The sequence below is a fragment of the Primulina tabacum genome, chromosome 14 (genome assembly GCF_025594145.1).
Source record: "Primulina tabacum isolate GXHZ01 chromosome 14, ASM2559414v2, whole genome shotgun sequence".
NCBI classification, from domain to species: Eukaryota; Viridiplantae; Streptophyta; class Magnoliopsida; order Lamiales; family Gesneriaceae; genus Primulina; species Primulina tabacum.
The window spans coordinates 20,285,564-20,303,871 of NC_134563.1; the positions used below are offsets into that span (position 1 = coordinate 20,285,564).

The 18,308-nt window shown below is 38.4% G+C and overlaps 4 protein-coding genes across 4 annotated transcripts; all 4 read left to right on the top strand.

The window, feature by feature from the left end:
* Positions 1-10,809: 10,809 nt before the first annotated feature.
* LOC142523836 (uncharacterized) lies at positions 10,810-12,295 on the top strand. The gene is made up of 3 exons (XM_075627566.1): positions 10,810-11,499; positions 11,587-11,976; positions 12,029-12,295. Exons 1-3 carry the CDS (start codon positions 10,810-10,812, stop codon positions 12,293-12,295), a joined length of 1,347 nt encoding a protein of 448 aa, XP_075483681.1.
* Positions 12,296-12,808: 513 nt separating this feature from the next.
* Positions 12,809-13,267, top strand: LOC142523837 (uncharacterized). The gene has a single exon (XM_075627567.1). It carries the CDS (start codon positions 12,809-12,811, stop codon positions 13,265-13,267), a length of 459 nt encoding a protein of 152 aa, XP_075483682.1.
* An 87-nt stretch (positions 13,268-13,354) lies between these two features.
* On the top strand, positions 13,355-13,672 carry LOC142523838 (uncharacterized). Its single transcript, XM_075627569.1, has one exon. It carries the CDS (start codon positions 13,355-13,357, stop codon positions 13,670-13,672), a length of 318 nt encoding a protein of 105 aa, XP_075483684.1.
* On the top strand, positions 13,669-17,574 carry LOC142523839 (uncharacterized). Its single transcript, XM_075627570.1, has 2 exons — positions 13,669-14,140; positions 17,393-17,574. The coding sequence occupies exons 1-2, from the start codon at positions 13,669-13,671 to the stop codon at positions 17,572-17,574; spliced, it is 654 nt and encodes a 217-aa protein (XP_075483685.1).
* Positions 17,575-18,308: the final 734 nt, after the last annotated feature.

Here is an 18,308-nt window from a genome sequence, read left to right on the forward strand (position 1 = left end):
CTTTGAGTAGGGCAAAGAGAGCTGAGGTGAGTCTGATTCGACAACGTGAAAGGTTAGAGGTGATTCAATTCCCTCTTAGACTTGGTGAAGGCAGTACGAGTGGAAAGCAAGATTTGCTGAAAGCTCAAAAGAAACAGTTTAAGAAGTTAGGGAGCGGACTGAGCGGTTCATCTAGCTCCAGTGGTTCCAGCCCAAGTTATACTGGAGTGTATTGCAGGATTTGCGGAGGGAGACATTCCACAGAGCAATGCCAGGGAGTGACTGGTAGTTGTCGTATCTGCCGACAGCCGGGACACTTTGCTAGAATTTGTCCACAGAGAGGTTCCCGAAGATTTCAGGGAGCAGAATCATCTGGTGGCAATGATCGAAGAATAGCCCCAGGAGGCACTTGATAATATAGTGGCAGGTACTGCTACTCTATGATTATATTGCATATGTATTGATATATACTAATGCATTCATTACGAATATGTTGGAATGAGTTGCATGGAGATATGCTTTATCGGTTGGGTCTGTTTGTACTGTAGTATCGTATACTACGGTAAGATAAGAATGAGATTGAGTTGGACGGTGTTGTACTTGTATTGTCTGATTTGACTGCATTATTGATATTAATATGCTGACCAAGTACAGAATTATGATAGACTCCTTTTAGGAGAGTATAAGATTCAGACCAGATATGGCTAAGTGGAGATTCCACAGTAAGGATTCTAGATCCCGAATTCCTTTGATATTTATATCATCTATGACTCTATAGTTACAGAAAGGAACAAATGTTATCCTTATGTATTCAGTAGATGTATTGAAATCGAGCCTAGCATTGGCAGATTTGCCAATGATGTACGAGTTGGCTGATGATTGTCTAGATGAGATTCCGGATTTGCCTAGAATTGAAAGATAGACTTCAGAATTTAATTGAGATCAGGTACTGTTTGTTTTATCAGAATTCGGTACAGAATGATATTGAATGTACAGAATGACAGTGATGAAAGAATTGAAAGATCAGTAGAAGAGTACTGGCCAAGAGTTACATCGGATTTAGTGTTTCTCTTGGACATGTTTCAGTTCTGTCTATAGATTGATAAATCCTGTGTTCAGAGATATTCTGATGATTTATGCTCGTTGTATCTATGATATTTTGATATAATTGCAGCATCTAATTGATTAAATCGAATATCTGAAGATTGTATTGAATACTCTGAGAACTATGATTATTGTATACAGAAATTATTCAGATATGAATCCTGCTTGAAACAAATTGTATTCAAAGTATGCGATATCTGAAGTTAGTATACTAATTGATTCTGACACAGTTGAGATTGTGATCAGTGACTGAGAACGATACCGATAACAGAAAGATCAGAAATTCATTTCGTCTGAGTTTAGTAGATTATCTTGTCCGATGGTTGTTTTGAATTGCTTGAAATTTTTTTTAGTTACTAGATCAGTATAGATTAGTGATATTTCGAATGTGATTCGATAGTATCGTGTTCTGAATTCGTATTTGATATAGATTATTATGAACCCTTGAGATTATATACAGTTCAAACCGAATCAGAGCTGAATTCGAGAATTACAGCAGTTCAGAACGTGATTAGAGTGACAGATATGTGATTTTTACTGTATGAGAATGATTATCTTGTGATGTCTAATGTTTATGAATTGTACAACAGAATTGATATCGTTAGTCAGAACCGAATACCAGGTAGGTATTTTTCTTTAATTTATATTATTAACTGATTTGTTTGTACCAAATAGTTCGAATCTGAAATTGACAGATAGTGTCAGAAACACACAGTAGTGGATTCAGTTTTCATTTTGGTGACAGAGAATGCATAATATTCGGACAGACAGCTTTGATATACACAGAATAAATCAGTTGTGACAGAATTGTACTGATATGTCTGAATTATCAACCGATGAAGCTAAAAAGATAGAAATCAGAAGATATATTACAGAATTGTTTATGTCTGAATAGAAATGGGAGTACATTTCTATGGATTTCGTAATGAAATTATGTTCATTCTTTCAAGATTTTGATATGATATGATTGTTATTGATAGATTATTCAATATACAGATGTTAGTTTGTACCAGATAACGTACAAACATGACCAGAGGACAAAGATCGATGTCAAAGAAATGGTTAGATTGACCAGAATGTAACAGTAGATTATATCAGATTGTGATTTTTGCTTGATTTTGCACTTATGGCAGAATATACCACAAACTCCTTCGCATACTATCCAGATCTGAGAGATTATGTATAGAGCTATAGTGCTGAATGTTAGCACTAGTTAACACGAAACATTGTACAGTAAGTACTGCAGATTTCTTTGGTATAAGAATAATGTCTCAAAGATATCTGAGATAAGATCTGATACAGTTAGAGATAGAGCAAGAAAAATGAAATTGATTCAGAAGAAAATGAAAATTATTCTGTTACTGAAAACACAGTAAGATTTTCAGAATAGCAAAGAGATTATTTGAAAGACATAATCTGATATGAGATTGAGATTTCAGAATGGATTCATTGAGATGAGTTTCTGATTTAAACTCTGTATACATTCTTCTGATATATCTGAATTGAATACTTGCGAGTTCGAGGACGAACTCAGATCTAAGAGGGGGAGAAATGTAAGGCCCGAGATTTTATTACCGTAATCCGAGATTAATTTGAAATGATTTATTTATTAATTGAGATGATTATGGAGGAAACGGATCAGACCGGAAGAGCCGAAAGAAGATTTGACATTTTGTGCAAGAAGAGTCCCCGCGCACATGCGCGACATGTATGGGCGCACATGCGCAGAGAAAAACAGAACCATGCGCGCATATGCGCGGAACGTCCAGAGAGTTCGGCGCACATGCGCGGCGGAATACGCGCACATGCGCGGAACGTCCAGAGAGTTTGGCGCACATGCGCGGCAGAAGGCGCGCATATGCGCGATTGGTGAAGGCACGAGACAGTAGGTCTCGCGCATATGCGCGACTTATGTGTGCGCATATGCGCGAGCAGTCCGGTAGTTCGGATAAGGCTTCCGACGCATATGCGCGGCCTTGTGCGCGCATATGCACGCGACGTGCAGAACATGAAACAAGCCACTTGCCATCACCGTGAAACGTGTATATATATATATATATATAAACATACAAACATTAATCCTCAGAAGAAAAGAAAGAAAGGAACGGAAGAAGCAACTTCTGATTTTGATCGAGATTTACGAAAAATCCGTCCTTCTGTTTTTGAATCCGACTTCGCTACTGTGTTCCTATCAACGCAGGCTACAACTGGACGTAAGTTTTGTTACGTTTAGACATGATTTGAATTTATGATATTGTCAGAATTGAATATGAATCAGATAGATGTTTCTGCTACAGTAGACATTGTATAATTGAAGTCAGATTAAAGAATAGACTGTTTATACAATTGTTATGATTTTCAGAGTTGAATTGATTGAGATTTGATATCAGAGTTGAGTTATTACTGATTTTAAGTGTACCGATATTGAGATTAGGAATTGTATTAATACTAATTATGAATTCTGGTAGTATCTCTGTGATGTTGAGATTGACGGGGTTATCGAGACTGTATCGTTATGCCGTCGAAACATCTGTTGATTTAGATTGATCAGATTCAGTAATGATTTCGATTGTATCGTGATATCGTTGATATGAATTAGATTGTACCTTGTTAAGAAATGGATCAAATTATATACTTATTTGAGTATTGATCAGAACAGGTTTTGAATCAATTTATATACTGATATTGTATTTATGCGATTGTCGTTGCCAGACTGGGTATGGACAGATTGGAATACGAGACTTCGTCTTCATCAGACTGAGAAGATAAATTGATGTTAATTGGGAGATCGACTTGAGTTAGATTTAACTCGAGTTTCCCTAAACCACATACTTGTATGGTATTGTTTTTATACCTTTGTATTTTAATGATTATGTTTATTCTATTGAATTAGAAGTAGAAAGAAGAGAGCTATTGAGTGAGAGTCACTGACAGAGGGGTCAGATTTTGACAGTATAGTCAATGACCCATTGCACATTGTCAGACTAGGCTTAGTCTTGGTAGATACGCCAAGGCACTGGACGTTTGGTGTATCGATATGCTTAAGGTACAGACATTGTTCTTATTGTAGATTATTCGATACAGCTAGACCGAAGTCCAGAAATAAGAACGTACCGCCACCGCGACTGATAGTAGTAGGTGGGAGACTTGTTACGTTCTTATTCACCGGGATCCCTAGATTAGAATGAGAGATGAGTCGAGTCTTAGATATCGAGACTAGAACTTGATTACAGAGTTGTATTGATTTATGTTTCGTAGATTACGATTCAGATATTATTTACAGATTGGTATTGATACATGTTGTTTGATTATGCTACATGTGATAAGATATAATTCATGCTTTTATGTTAATTCAGTTAACTGCATGTATACATTATTTATACTGGGATTTTTTCTTACCGGAGTTATCCGGCTGTTGTCTTGTTTGTATGTGTGCATGACAACAGGTGGAACAGGATCGGGGTCAAGAAGATGATGAGAGAAGACGAGTTTAGAGTGGTGATTCCGGACTTATTGTAAACTTGATTTAATACTTGAAATTTAGTAGTTGGATCTTAGACTAGTTTGAATAATTGTTGTACATTATTGTACTTATATACTGAGATGTATATTAGTTACATTCCTATTACGCTCCGCACTTGCATATTAAAAAGAAAAATTTTTAGACCCTGATTATCTGAATTGATAATTAATTCCCAAAGATGATTAAGAAAAGATGATTAGCGTCCGGGTCCCCACAATAGCCCTTGCCAGGACAATTGTTTGACAAGCATCGCGAAGCAATGGTATTAAAGTTATAGTAGTTGGCTCTACGACAAGTGGGAGATTGTTAGAGTAGATGCCCTGCAAGCCAATGGTTGGCTAGGGAATTTACTGACTCAAGTGTTATAAACAATCTTTATTTTAATATAATTTAACTTTTTATGGTCTTGTTATACTTTATCTGTATACCCATGCAAACAGCATAGATAAAGTCCTTGATTATGCTTTAATACAAATGAATCGTAATTCGATGTTGAAACTCATTTGTAAACACTGCATATTCTATATTCGTTCATAGTCGATTCAGCCGCCTAAAACAGGGATAAAGGTCGTTTGAGCTCGAGACTAGCATCTGTGATGTTGTGTACTGCGTTTCTTGGTAAGGGTATGGAGATGTCCAAACATGCAGATGGGTAGTCATATAATGATTATACCGAACAACCCTCCCTCGGACTTTTCAAGTGGTTATCATTCATCGAGAGGATAAGTCTGTGGTTATGATTGTACACCATTAGTCCTTACGACCCGGGACAACACCGAGGCTCTATATGCTAGGGCTGTACTTTGACTCGTTTACCGGCTCCAGGAGAGTCATCAGGTGGCAAGGTTGGGTACAAGTTGCGACACATATAGGAGCCAGTGCATTGTAGTCGGGGATTCACCGCTCACCTGCGGATGTGGATATCCTATGTGATCTGATGTAATAATAGTGCATGGAATCTCTAGCCAGAGTATGAGATATACGTTAGAGAATGAGTTCTCAAATAGTACACGCGATGCCACTATTATAGTTATCACATAGTTATCGAATTAATATCCAACCCTCGATGAACCAATGGTTGCAGATTCGATCGGATATATGAGATGAAGGGACCGTACTGTACGTTAATCATAATCGACTGGTTCTTGCAGGCACTATCAGTGATACCTAGGGTATCATGGGGCGGTGCTACTAGACACTCTTACCATGATCCGATGGGTGCAAGCAGAAATGAGTTATGACATTCTTGATCAAGGTGTTGATGAAAAGAATGGGGCTAACTAGGGTAAGCACGAATAAAGGATTATGTCCTGAATCACAAAGAGTTGTGAACCCACGGCTAGCTGTATCCCTGAACCATTGAAGGTCACATAAGCACTGAATCATTTGTTCCCGTTGAGAGAATAAATTCAAGAAGTTGAATTTATATTATAGTAAATTCAAGGAGTTGAATTTATGATAATTAAATTTTGAGAGAATAAATTCAAGTTAAATTTATAAAATTTGAGAATTTAATTTATTAAATTCAAATGTTGGGTTTATTAAATATTAAATTTTGGAGGTGATGAAAATTCAAGTAGTTGAATTTATAATTTAAATATTAAATTCAAATGTTGAGTTGAATTTATAATTTAAATAATAAATTCAAATATTGAATTTATAATGTATTTAATTTATTAAGCTCAAAAGTTGAATTGATTAATTAATAAATTAAATATGGTGGATAATTTGTTTAATGGGCTTGTAGGAGTACAAGTCCAACATAATAAATAATTAAAGTTTTAATGGACCTTGATTAAATTAATTGAATTAGTTGGACTAGCTCAATTAATTAAATCAAGACCATTAATATTAATTATGTAATTAGGCTATGGATTTACTATAAATAAAGCTATGCAAGTGAAACCCTAGCCCCACCACCATCAAACTCACGTGAACCTCCCTTTCAAAAAGGAATAATTTTCGGCCACCTTGAAGTTTTTTAGGATTTGATTCGTCTCTCAATTAATTTCTCTCCTACGCAAAATATCTTCCATATTTTCTGGTGCAAATTGGAAGAGGAATAGATCATCCAGTCGTGGATCTAATTAGAAGAAAAGAAAAGAGTCTCTTGAAAAAAGTTCGTAGGGATTCATCAAGAGCTAGATCCGTAATACCGGATCAGTTGGTGCCACGTGATTTATTCATAAAAGGTATAACTTTTAAACTCCCTATTTATGTTTATGTTAAAATCATACGAGCGCCCAAAGCAAAACACATCTTGAATGTCAAGATCTAAAAATTTTTAAAACTTCCGCTGTGCTTGGGCGTGTAGAAAACTCAGATCCAACAAATAGCACATCAATATTCCAGATTAAAAAAATTTTAAATTGTCATAAATTGAAAAATATATAACTAGGACTTAACTTTGACAATAGATGACTAAATTACAAAATAAAAAAATAGAAAACGAAAAATTGCAAATTTTCCCTAAAAAGATCAAACTTATTATTATCAAAATAATCTGAACTATTTGAAAGACCCAACGTGTATTATTATATATATTTTTTTGTATTCGGCTCATTCATCAACTGATAGAAATATTAGTTAATCTGCCATATTTTTTTTGCATTGGGCCCATTTATCTTCACGTAGGTTTGACTCTGACCTAGATCATTTTAAGTTAAATGAATTCTCTGTAGTTTTAAAAAGAAAAAAATATGAAACTTCATACACCTTTAAAATTCTTAGGAAGAAAAAATATTTTTTGAGGGCTTTATACTCATTATACCTACCATTGAATGTACTGTTATAGTTTAAATTAATACAATTGCGCCAAAATTTCCTTTGAGATTTACAAATTGTCAAATTGATTATCATTTTGTAAATTATAAGATCGAATTGATCTTGGTTCATTGTCAGCAAACATTTCAAGACAAGAAAACATCCCCCATCCAAACCAATCAATTCTCGAGTTTTTTATAACAATAATTTTAAGTCCATATGTCCCTACTCTAGTCGCTATAGCTAGCTTTCACCATCACCACTACATGATATTCGAGTGAATATACTCGCTTTATATATTACATATATATTATGTATATATTTTTTTGCACGACTGGTATAGTTTAATACCATTAATTAATTCTACATTTTATACGCCTTAATAATTCATTTTTGTATAAAAAAATTGAATTTTTTGTTATATACATAATTTTTTTAAATTCTTGTAGTGAGCGGTGCATACATCAGGAGACAGGAGTAGTTCATTAAAAATAAAACAAACACATATATATACATTTCATTAGTTTTCAGTCCTCATTTTTCACCAAGTTTCATTTTGTTCGCCACTATTGGTTATACCTGTGTGTGTATATATAGTTTGAAACTGCTATTAGATATTAGCGTACAATGCACATGCGTTGTGTGTGTAATATAATATATCATGAATATTTATAGATTTTTTTGTAAAATTCCGTCGATTGTTTATCAAAATGAAGAAGCGGCAAAAAGACGCAACAAAGAACTAACACAACAGAAATGTAATAGTTAGAAAATGCTAAGAGGTAAAAAGTACATTCCTGAAACTTGTTATAACTAAACTACATAATAAATCCAATATAAGCATTCCCACATCAAAGTCGTACTTAATGTATTTAAATCTAATTACAATCAATTATAAATAATTAAGATCTAATTAAATTCAACTATAAATAATTGTACTGTTAGATTTAAAATGTTTATTAACTCGAGGAATTGTTTAATAATTAATTTTGGAGATTTCACCGTGATTGTTAAGAATTAAATAATTAATTGAATTTTAACAGTTGTCAACATAGTAGAGTCTGGTACAATTGTGTATCTTAGTTCTTTATTTGAATTTAAATACTTCATTGATCTTTGAATCCATCGTTTTTAATTGCAATTGATACCCCGGGATGTCCCGGGTCATGGATAATGACCAGGATGTCCCAGGCCTTGGATCCGGTCATGTAATCCGGGCCATGGATAGTGCACGGGTCAGGAGGATGGGCTATTCCCGGGTCAATAAGACAACAATCTGAATCGATATCCGGATCTCAAGCTGCCCGGGACGTTGAGAGTACGACGTGACAAGGAGAATCTGTGCAAAGGCCAGTCAAAAAACCGGGCCATTGAAACACCCGGGACTTAACCTACCCGGGCTATTGGATGCCCGGGCTCTCATGAGAGATATTCTACTTGGGCCACTTTGATAAACGTCCACATATAATTACGTCGACAAAGTAGGGTGTGTGCGGCCGACCTATCTCTGACCCTAATACAAGTGGTTGACAAAATCAGGTAGGCTGTATGTGACTAGTATGAGATTTTACATGTCAGAATAATAGGGTATAATCAGCCGTCCTACCATCATTAATGACCAACACAAAAAACGAGATAATCATTACATCCTCTACTATAAATACCAGGTTCTCTCTTTGCATTTACTATCTATTCAGATATTGAATACACTCATTTATTGTGTATTTATTATTCATCCTCCACACCAATCTCAAAGCCATCACTTGGTTACATTGGTTTATAGCTTGAGTCCTTCACTGACTTAAGCATCGGAGTGGTTACGCCGGATACCCCTCCGGCGCCCATTCACTGTGGTTACTTTCTTGTTTACAGATCTTCTCGGCTGCTTAAAGGAGGAAAGCTTCTGTTCCAAACATTCTGCTCTTATTTCCCTCATCATAGTGATAGCAAATCCGGTTGAGCACCCGACCCGGCTCACCCATTCCACCCGGATTGCATCATTGGCGCCGTCTGTGGGAAATATCTGAGTTATAAGGCGTTGATATGGCTCCTACTATGAAGGCGAACCAGGACACTTCTCGGATCCAAGATGAGAATAACACTCGTCTTTTGGTATGGGTGGTCAGCCACCCAATGGTCCCCAGCCTACCATCCATTTAACAACTGAAGAATTAACCAAGATTGTAGCTGATGCTGTTAAGGCAGCCATGGCAAAGAAGACTTCTACTCATCATTCCACCCATCCTGAGCAGGAGCGTGAGCAGCCGCAGGGGGAAGAGAGAAGGGAGGAGGAGAGGGAGTCAAGTGCAGGTTCTAAGTCTCCTACAGTGGCAGAAGAATTTGAAGAATTAAGGAAGAAGGTGAGAATGTTGGAAGGGCAAGTTGGTTCTAAAAGAGATGCTCAAATTGTCAAGGGTTGCCCATTCTCCGATATCGTTGTCCGGGAACCACTTCCCGGACATTTCAAGTCAGTCAGAATCAAAGACTATGATGGGGGTTTTGACCCCGAAGAGCATCTTGATCGATTTGAAAATATGGCTATGTTACATTGCTACGGTAATCAAATCAAATACAAAGTATTTCTGACCACCATGGTCGACTCGGCCCAAAGATGGTTTGAAGGGCTTGCACCTCAGAGCATTCATTCTTTTGAAGATTTTCAAAAAATATTCTTGCACCAGTTCAGTAGCAGCAAAATATATAAGAAGACTGCTTTCAGCCTGTTTGAGGTGAAGCAGTGCCAAGATGAAATTTTGAGAGCATACATCAAGAGGTTTAATCGAGTAGCTTTGGATGTCCCTGCCTGCGCCCCCGAGACGAAAACTACTGCTTTTATGCCGGGGTTGTGGGAGGGAGATTTATTTCGATCTCTGACCAAAAAACTGCCCGGGGATTTTGAAGATCTCTTGTCCCGGGCAGAGAAATACATCAACATGGAAGAGGCACAGAACCAAAAGAGAGAGGCCTTGAAAAGAGCCTGGGGAGACTGGGTGGCCAGGCCCGAGGAGAGAGTTCACAAGAAGGGTGGTTCAGGGCAATTTTCTCATGTCCCTTTGAGAATTGCCCGGGATCGAGAAATTCAAGAATGTAGCTCGGATATGGCCCCTTGTCCAAATTCAATGACGCGACTGCCGAGACCAGAGAAGAAAGGGTTTTGTACCCTTCATAAAGAGTGTTACCATGAAACTAATGAGTGTCGAACCTTGAAGAAAGAGTCCCATCGGTGTGCTGCACCAACACCTCGTATGTATAGTGAGCCGAGGCAACCACCTTGGTTATCTCGGCGTCCGGACTTAATGCTCCTAGGAGGATGGCTGACATCCCGAGTGGAAGTGGGAGAGAGGAGGGGAGATCCCAGAAGAAGAGAAGTAAACAATTAGAGAAGAAAGACCCTTCTCCGATTCGAGGGGTAATAAAAATGATTTCTGGAGGATCCACTGATGGTAACTCTAACCGGGCAAGGAAATCCAGGAGTAGAAGGGATTGCATGGAAGTGGAGTGATGAGACGGTAATCAGCATTGGGCCGGAGGATTTGAAGGGAGTAAATCTTCCCCACAATGATGCCCTAGTCATTCTAGCCCGGGTGGCAAACTATGATGTCATGAGGGTCTTTATTGACTCAGGAAGTTCTGTGAATGTAATTTTTAAAGAGGCCCTCATACAGATGGACCTGCAGGGTTATCATTTAGAAACTGTGGAGACTGCATTTTATGGCTTTGCTGGCCATGTGGTTTATCCGGAAGGGGAGATTGTCTTGCCACTAACTTTGGGCTCCCAAGATCTTAGAAAGACAGTGATGACCTCTTTCACTGTGGTGGACTCTCCATCATCATATAACATCATTGTGGGGAGGCCGGCTATAAATGAGTTGAGGGCCGTGGCATCCACCTACCACCAAAAGATCAAGTTTCCAGTGGGAGCCCGGGTAGGACAAGTCAGGGGAGATCAGCCTTCCTCTCGAAAATGCTATGGGGAAGCAGTTCGGGATGATCAAAGTAAAACCAAGAGGGAGGGAAAAAAGGCAAGAGTTGAAGTAGGAGGGGGAGGAGTAGTAGAGAAGGGGGAAGTGCATTTTGTGGCGGATGAAGAACAGGAAATGGTGGAAATTGAGCCAGGGAAACAAATTCGGGTGGCCCGAGACCTTGAAGTTTTCACCTAGGTAAAATTCTTAAACTGTTTAAAAGCTAACATTAATGTTTTTGCCTGGTCTCAACAGGAACTAACCGGGTTCTCGCCACATGTGGCTGAGCATAAATTAAATATCCTCCCGGGACCCCAGCCCGTGAAGCAGAAGAAAAGGCATTTTGACCCGGAAAAATATAAAGTCGTTGATGAGCAGGTGGGAGAGCTGTTATGGGCCGGCCACATTCGGGAGGTTCAATTCCCTATTTGGCTCTCGAATGTGGTCCTTGTTCCAAAAGCTACCGGGAAGTGGAGACTTTGCGTAGACTTCAGGGACCTAAATAAAGCCTGTCCCAAAGATTGTTATCCATTTCCTCAGATTGATCAACTGGTGGACTCGACATCCGGGTTCGAATTATTAAGCTTTATGGATGCTTATCAGGGGTACCATCAAATCCCCTTAGCCCGGGAAGATCAAGATAAAGTCAGTTTATCACTTCTGGAGTCACTTTCTGCTACGTGGTTATGTCCTTTAGATTGAAGAATGCTGGGACACGTACCAACGTCTGATGAATCATGTTTTCCAGAAGCAGATAGGCAGAAACATTGAAGTCTATGTGGATGATATCCTCATCAAAACCCGGGAAGTCTCTTGCTTCGTTGATGATCTAGCTGAAACCTTTGCCACCCTGGAGCAATACGGAATAAAGCTCAACCTAACCAAATGTGTATTCAGGGTCAAAAGTGGAAAATTATTGGGTTTCTTGGTGACTAATTGGGGAATTGAAGTAAATCAAGAATAGATCAAAGCAATAATTGACATGCCTTCCCCTCAATCTGTCAATCTGTCCGGAAAGTGCAGAAATTGATCGGCAAAAACGTTGCCTTATCTCGGTTCATTTCCGGGTCTACCCATAGAAGCTACCCATTCTTTCAAGTCCTGAGGAAGGCGCAAAAATTTGGATGGGACGAAAAATGTGAGCAGGCTTTTCAAGATCTGAAGAAGAATTTATCCGAACTACCTGTCCTTGTCAAGCCCAAGCCCGGGAAAAAACTTGTGGGTCTATCTATCCACCACGGAATATGCTGTCAGCTCTGTACTTATCCGAGAGGAAGAGACCGACCAAAAACCAGTGTATTATGTCAGTCATGCCCTCCGAGGAGCTGAGTTGAATTATAGCGAAGTGGAAAAAATATCCCTGGCCCTGGTAGTCACTGCCCGGAAATTGAGACCATATTTTCTCTCACATCCTATTGTGGTTCTCACTAACTCCCCGCTTGGGAGGATTATGACACATGCTGAAGTATCAGGCAGAATGGTTAAGTGGACAATAGAGCTCGGGGATTATGACATTGAATACAAACCTCGAGTTGCTATAAAAGCCCAGGCATTAAAAGACTTCTTGATAGAAATGATTCAACCGAGGGAAGAGGAAATAAGGAGAGTTTTTGTTGATGGTGCGTCGAATTTGTCAAGATGCAGAGTCGGAGTGGTTTTGGTTGCTCCATCTGGGGAGAATATTAAATTGGCCCTGAGAATCGACTCCCGGGTCACCAATAATGAAGCTAAGTATGAAGCCGTTCTGGCAGGATTGCAAGCTGCCCCGGAATTCGGCGCTTCCCGGGTCATTATTTACTCTGATTCTCAACTGGTCACCCATCAAATAAAAGGGACGTATGAGGCCAAGAATAAAAAAATGCTCAAATATCTAAGGCTCATCACGGCCCGGGCAGCATCTCTACCCGACTGGAGCATTGAACAGATTCCTAGATAAGAGAATGGAGAAGCGGATACCTTAGCCAAATTGGCTGCCTCTACGTCAGACATAAGCACCCAGGAAGTCCTGTGTTTTACCCGGTTAATGCTCTCTGTTGGTGAAAAAGTGCCGGTTACTCAGGGAAACTCATGGATGACCCCTCTAATCGAATATATAGTCCATGCTAAGCTTCCGGAAGATCGAGCTCATGCTCTGAAAATCAAAAAGCAAGCACCCAGTTTTGCCCTTTTAAATGATGTTTTGTACAGACGATCATATCAGGGCCCTTTGCTCAAATTCTTATCAGAAAATAAAGTAGAATATGTCCTCCAAGAAATACATGAAGGGTGCCGTGGTAAACATCTTGGTGGAACTGCCCTATCTCGGAAAGCTATATTAGCCGGATTTTGGTGGCCCAGATGAATCAAGATGCTGCTCAACTTGTTCAGAAATGCAAGGGTTGCCAGCACCATTCTAATTTTCATCATCGTCCAGCTGCTGACATGCAACCCATTTCAGCATCGTGTCCCTTTGATCAATGGGGGTTGGATATCGTGGGCCCATTCCCAATAGCCGGGGCACAGAAAAAGTTCCTTTTGGTGGCTGTAGATTATTTTTCCAAATGGGTGGAGGCCAAGGCCTTGGCCAAAATTACTGAGAAAGAGGTGATGAAATTTCTCTGGAAAAATATTGTTTGCAGATTTGGCATCCCGAGAAGATTAATTTCAGACAATGGGAGGCAATTCCTTGGGAAGAAAATCAGATCTTGGTGTCAAGAAATGAAGATCACTCAATCTTTCCCCTCAGTGGTCTACCCCCAAGCCAATGGCCAAACCGAGGTACAAAATAGGATCATTGCACAAGCATTAAAGGCCCGACTTCATGGTAAAGGTAAAAATTGGGTAGAAGAATTGCCAAGTGTATTATGGGCATATCGGACCACACCTCGAACTGTAAAGGCCCCGTATTTCGTATTCATATTTTAGCGGAATTATTAAAATTTTTCTACATAAATAATTATCTTGCTTCATTTATAAAATAAACATGTAAATAATTTTAACTTTAAAATAACAGCAGAAGTTAACATTGTATTTCCAACAACAACTTAAAATAATCCAACATAATAAAATTTAGTTTGAACGCTAAAAGGTACATAAACTAAAACATGAGGTCCTCGGGTTTACTGCTGCTGCCCCAAAATAGCTCACTGGTCTCCGCCCGAAGTCTCGACCTCATCAATACCTACAACAATCAAGTCTAGTGAGTCTAAAAATTCAACATGTATATATCGTGAATAACAAGTAAATATATCATGAAATCGCCTGCAACGTAAAAATATGGTATCGTAAAGCGCATGGTGAAAATCGTATCATGAATAATTATAACTACGTGCATATCTGAAAATCATACGTAAAAGCTTTGCTCAATAGAGCTCTGTCATATCGTATCATAATTTTCTGGTAGAGATAATGTTTCTAAGCAAGTGACCCATAACATAACGTGAGTGCCTGATCAGACTAAACCACAGTATACTCGGCGGTAGAGATCACCACAGCCCTTAGACTGGATATCCATACCCATACATAATCGTAAACCGGTCGTAATTCACCGGCTGGAGAGGTCCTCGGTTGCGCCTACCGACTTCCAAAATCATAAACATAAGGTGGCCACAAGACATATCGCATATATCTCAAAAACAAACATTTTATATTTTTATGCACGTAATATAATTATAACCTTCTTTTTACCGGATGAGTTGGATCGCTCTCAGGCTTGCTTCAACCTAATTCTATTATGTGACACATGCAAATATTCTTATCTTGACCAAAACTTAACAATAGAACCAAAAAAACGAGACTATTATGACCAACAACTTAATTTTTCAATCATGGCTTCGTACCAATTCGAACCAAAATTAAACCGACGTTTAACCATGAATAAAAATACCCCTAACATGCTGAAAAATACTCATGAGGACTGGAAAACACGAAAATTGGTGAATGGAGGCAAAAATCTTGAAACGCTCTTTCGAGAGTCACTTTGGCACATTGCACCGTAAATTCTCGTACGACCTCTAAACTTAACCGAATCACAAACGGCCAAAAAAATGACTTTCCTAACTCATTGAGGTACTGTCCAATCCAAGGTCATGGGCTAAAAGCCAACCAAGAACTCAAACAAGCACCAAAACCGAAACTGAAAGTTGCTGTCAAAATACAGCAGTAGCAGCTTGTGTGTTTGTGGTGTAAACTCTGAAATTTAATGACCATTGGCTTGAACCACCAACCAAAGACTCTTACCAACATCCTAAGGCATGGCTTGGACCATGGATAAGGGCTAAAAGCCACAACCCAATCAATCACCTTGGACAGTATCAAGCTTCTACCGAGCACACCCATTCTGTGCAGTGGGATGTATTGCATTGTTTTGTCATCTTAGATCGTTCCAGTGGCTACGTGATCAACCGTGGCTCAATCTAGACATAATGAAGTGTTGTATGAACCATGGCTATGGGCTAGAAGCCAACCACAAACCACATAACACTCCAAAACCGAAGCTCACTCCTACAGATTTCAGAAATTTCAAAACCGAGGGACATTTGCCATGTAAATGTAAAAATCTGATGAAGCCGTGAACCAAACCTTGAAAGGGTGATTTGGTCACATTGTAGACATGATAAGGAAGGGTTCTAACCATGGCTAAAGCCCGTAGGACAGCCAAGATTTGAACACACACCTTAAACACCCAATGACAAAAAAAACGTGAACCAAATCTGTAGCTTGTGGAAATAGTTGTTGTCATGCTTTTATTTGAAATGTTTGGACTCAAACCAATGAATCAATAACACCCTAACATACTCTAAATCATGCCTAGCAACATCCGTGGGTGCCTGGAAAACGAGCTAACCTCCTGAACCACAAAACAAGCCAAAACCGTGAGACACAAAGAGGAAGTCAAAAAATTCTGTGCAGAAAATTTTGTGTAGTTGCTGTCAAAATTTCGTTTTTTCCTCATGAATCCTGAACATATAATGTTTAAAAATATTTATTGGACTTGATTGAAGAGAAAAGAAACAAACTATACATGCCAGGAATTTGTTTTGAGGAAAAACAAACCAATACGACCAATACGAGCGGCGGAGTCGGAGTTGGATTTCTCTTCTTGTTTCTGCTGTTCTTACACGATTTTCAGCTGCTGTTTATGATATGTTTCGAAGGTGAGGGTGCAGGTTTGTTAGGCAATGAAGAGGAATGTTACAGGAGGTGTTAAAGGTGTCATAATATGCATTAAGTTTGGGGGTTACAAGTGAATAAGTTGAATGGTTTTTGAATTGTTTCTCCTTCTCCTAGCTGCCGTTGGCTTATTCCTCATTCTTTGCTATAAATACACGTTGGTTTGCTTGGATAATTAGTTGAGGAAAATTAAGGTGAATTATTGTGTTTAACTTATTCATAATTGGTGACTTAAAATTGAAAAATGAATATACTAAAAAGTCATTTAGGAGTGAGTTGCATAGAGGATTACCACACATTTGAATTGGAAACATTGAATCGAAAGTTATCAACAATTTTGCATGGTATAACATTGATTAAATCTTGTATTTTAAATTCTTAAGATTTTAAATACTCATTATACATTTTAATGAATTATCACATTAATTTAGAATAAGCTCTTGCATGACATTGCATGGTTTATAATTTAAGTATTAAAATGCTATGTTTATTTCTTGAATATATTATACCTAGATTAATTCTTCCTCAATTGTTTACCCATCTTAATTTAAGCTTTAATTAAATATTAACCTAAAAGAACTTATTAATTAACTTAGCTCCCATTAATTTAATAAATCCTAAAACATTCTTTTTCTTTAAATTAAATTATTCATTGACTTATTTAAATTTAGGAATATCTTTCTTAATATTAATTTTATCTCTAATCTCCAAACTCCGGTCCGACCTCGTATATTCATCCTGAAAAGATAATACTAAACATCTACTTTTAAAATAAATAATCATGACTAAACAATTATTAAAATGAATTAAACACTTCCTATATTTAATTAAAAATTTCAATTTAAATTTTAAATAGTAGCAATTATGCATGGTTTATACGTAATTCAATTTTCGGGTTCTACACGAACAGCTACTCGGGAAACGCCTTACAGCTTAGTCTACAGTTCGGAAGCAATCTTGCCTGTGGAGATCGGAAAATCTTCTACTCGGATAAAATCTTACCCAAGTAGCAATGATCAAATCCGGGCCATCGAGTTAGATTTGGTTGAAGAAAAAAGAGATCGGACAGCCATTCGAATGGAAGCATATTGAAGTCGGGTAATGAAATCCTACAATAAACACGTTTGAGCACGAGATTTTCAGGTCGGAGATCTAGTTATGAAGAAGGAAAAACCATTGGGTGACGTGGGAAAATTAGAACCACGATGGGAGGGACCCTTCAAAGTAATCCAAAGAGTCAGCTCGGGGGCAGCATACTTCTTAGAAGATCCTCAGGGACACACCCTTAAAAGACCATGGAATGCATTTCACTTGAAGAAATATTATGTTTGAAGTCCGAATCTTATATGTTATTTGTACATTGAATAAAGAAGATTTCCAGAAAAATGTATACTAAGTCTGGGGACCCGCACCCTGGCCCGGGGACCCGCACTCCGGTTATCTCCTAAGTCCAGGGACCCGTACCCTGGCCCGGGGATCCGTACCCCGATTATCTCATAAGTCAAGGGACCCGTACCCTGGTCTGGGGACCCGCACCCCGGTTATCCCCTAAGTCCAAGGGTCCATACCCTGGCCGGGGACCCGCACCCTGGTCATTTACTGATTCCAGGAACCTATACCCCGGTTATTTACCAAGATCGAATATTTATTGAACCCAAGAGATTATACCTCGATTCTTAATGTGCATGGTGAAGGTTGGTTAAAACCCATAAGGATATTTGAAGAGAGTATACAACACTTGGAAATATTTTTAAAACAGTTAAAACAGTTATCAAATGCAAGAAAGGTAAATCAAAATATTTTTCATTAATACTGGAAATAATTTG

What these genes read in the sequence shown, in the direction of transcription:
- LOC142523836 (XM_075627566.1), top strand. Translation starts at nt 10,810, where the DNA reads ATGGTAACTCTAACCGGGCAAGGAAATCCAGGAGTAGAAGGGATTGCA. An exon ending in AGCCAGGGAAACAAATTCGG is followed by an intron (nt 11,500 to 11,586) that starts GTGGCCCGAGAC and finishes TGGTCTCAACAG; the next exon opens with GAACTAACCGGGTTCTCGCC. An exon ending in CCCGGGAAGATCAAGATAAA is followed by an intron (nt 11,977 to 12,028) that starts GTCAGTTTATCA and finishes TATGTCCTTTAG; the next exon opens with ATTGAAGAATGCTGGGACAC.
- LOC142523837 (XM_075627567.1), top strand. Translation starts at nt 12,809, where the DNA reads ATGGTTAAGTGGACAATAGAGCTCGGGGATTATGACATTGAATACAAA.
- LOC142523838 (XM_075627569.1), top strand. Translation starts at nt 13,355, where the DNA reads ATGCTCTCTGTTGGTGAAAAAGTGCCGGTTACTCAGGGAAACTCATGG.
- LOC142523839 (XM_075627570.1), top strand. Translation starts at nt 13,669, where the DNA reads ATGAATCAAGATGCTGCTCAACTTGTTCAGAAATGCAAGGGTTGCCAG. An exon ending in GGCCCGACTTCATGGTAAAG is followed by an intron (nt 14,141 to 17,392) that starts GTAAAAATTGGG and finishes CTACACGAACAG; the next exon opens with CTACTCGGGAAACGCCTTAC.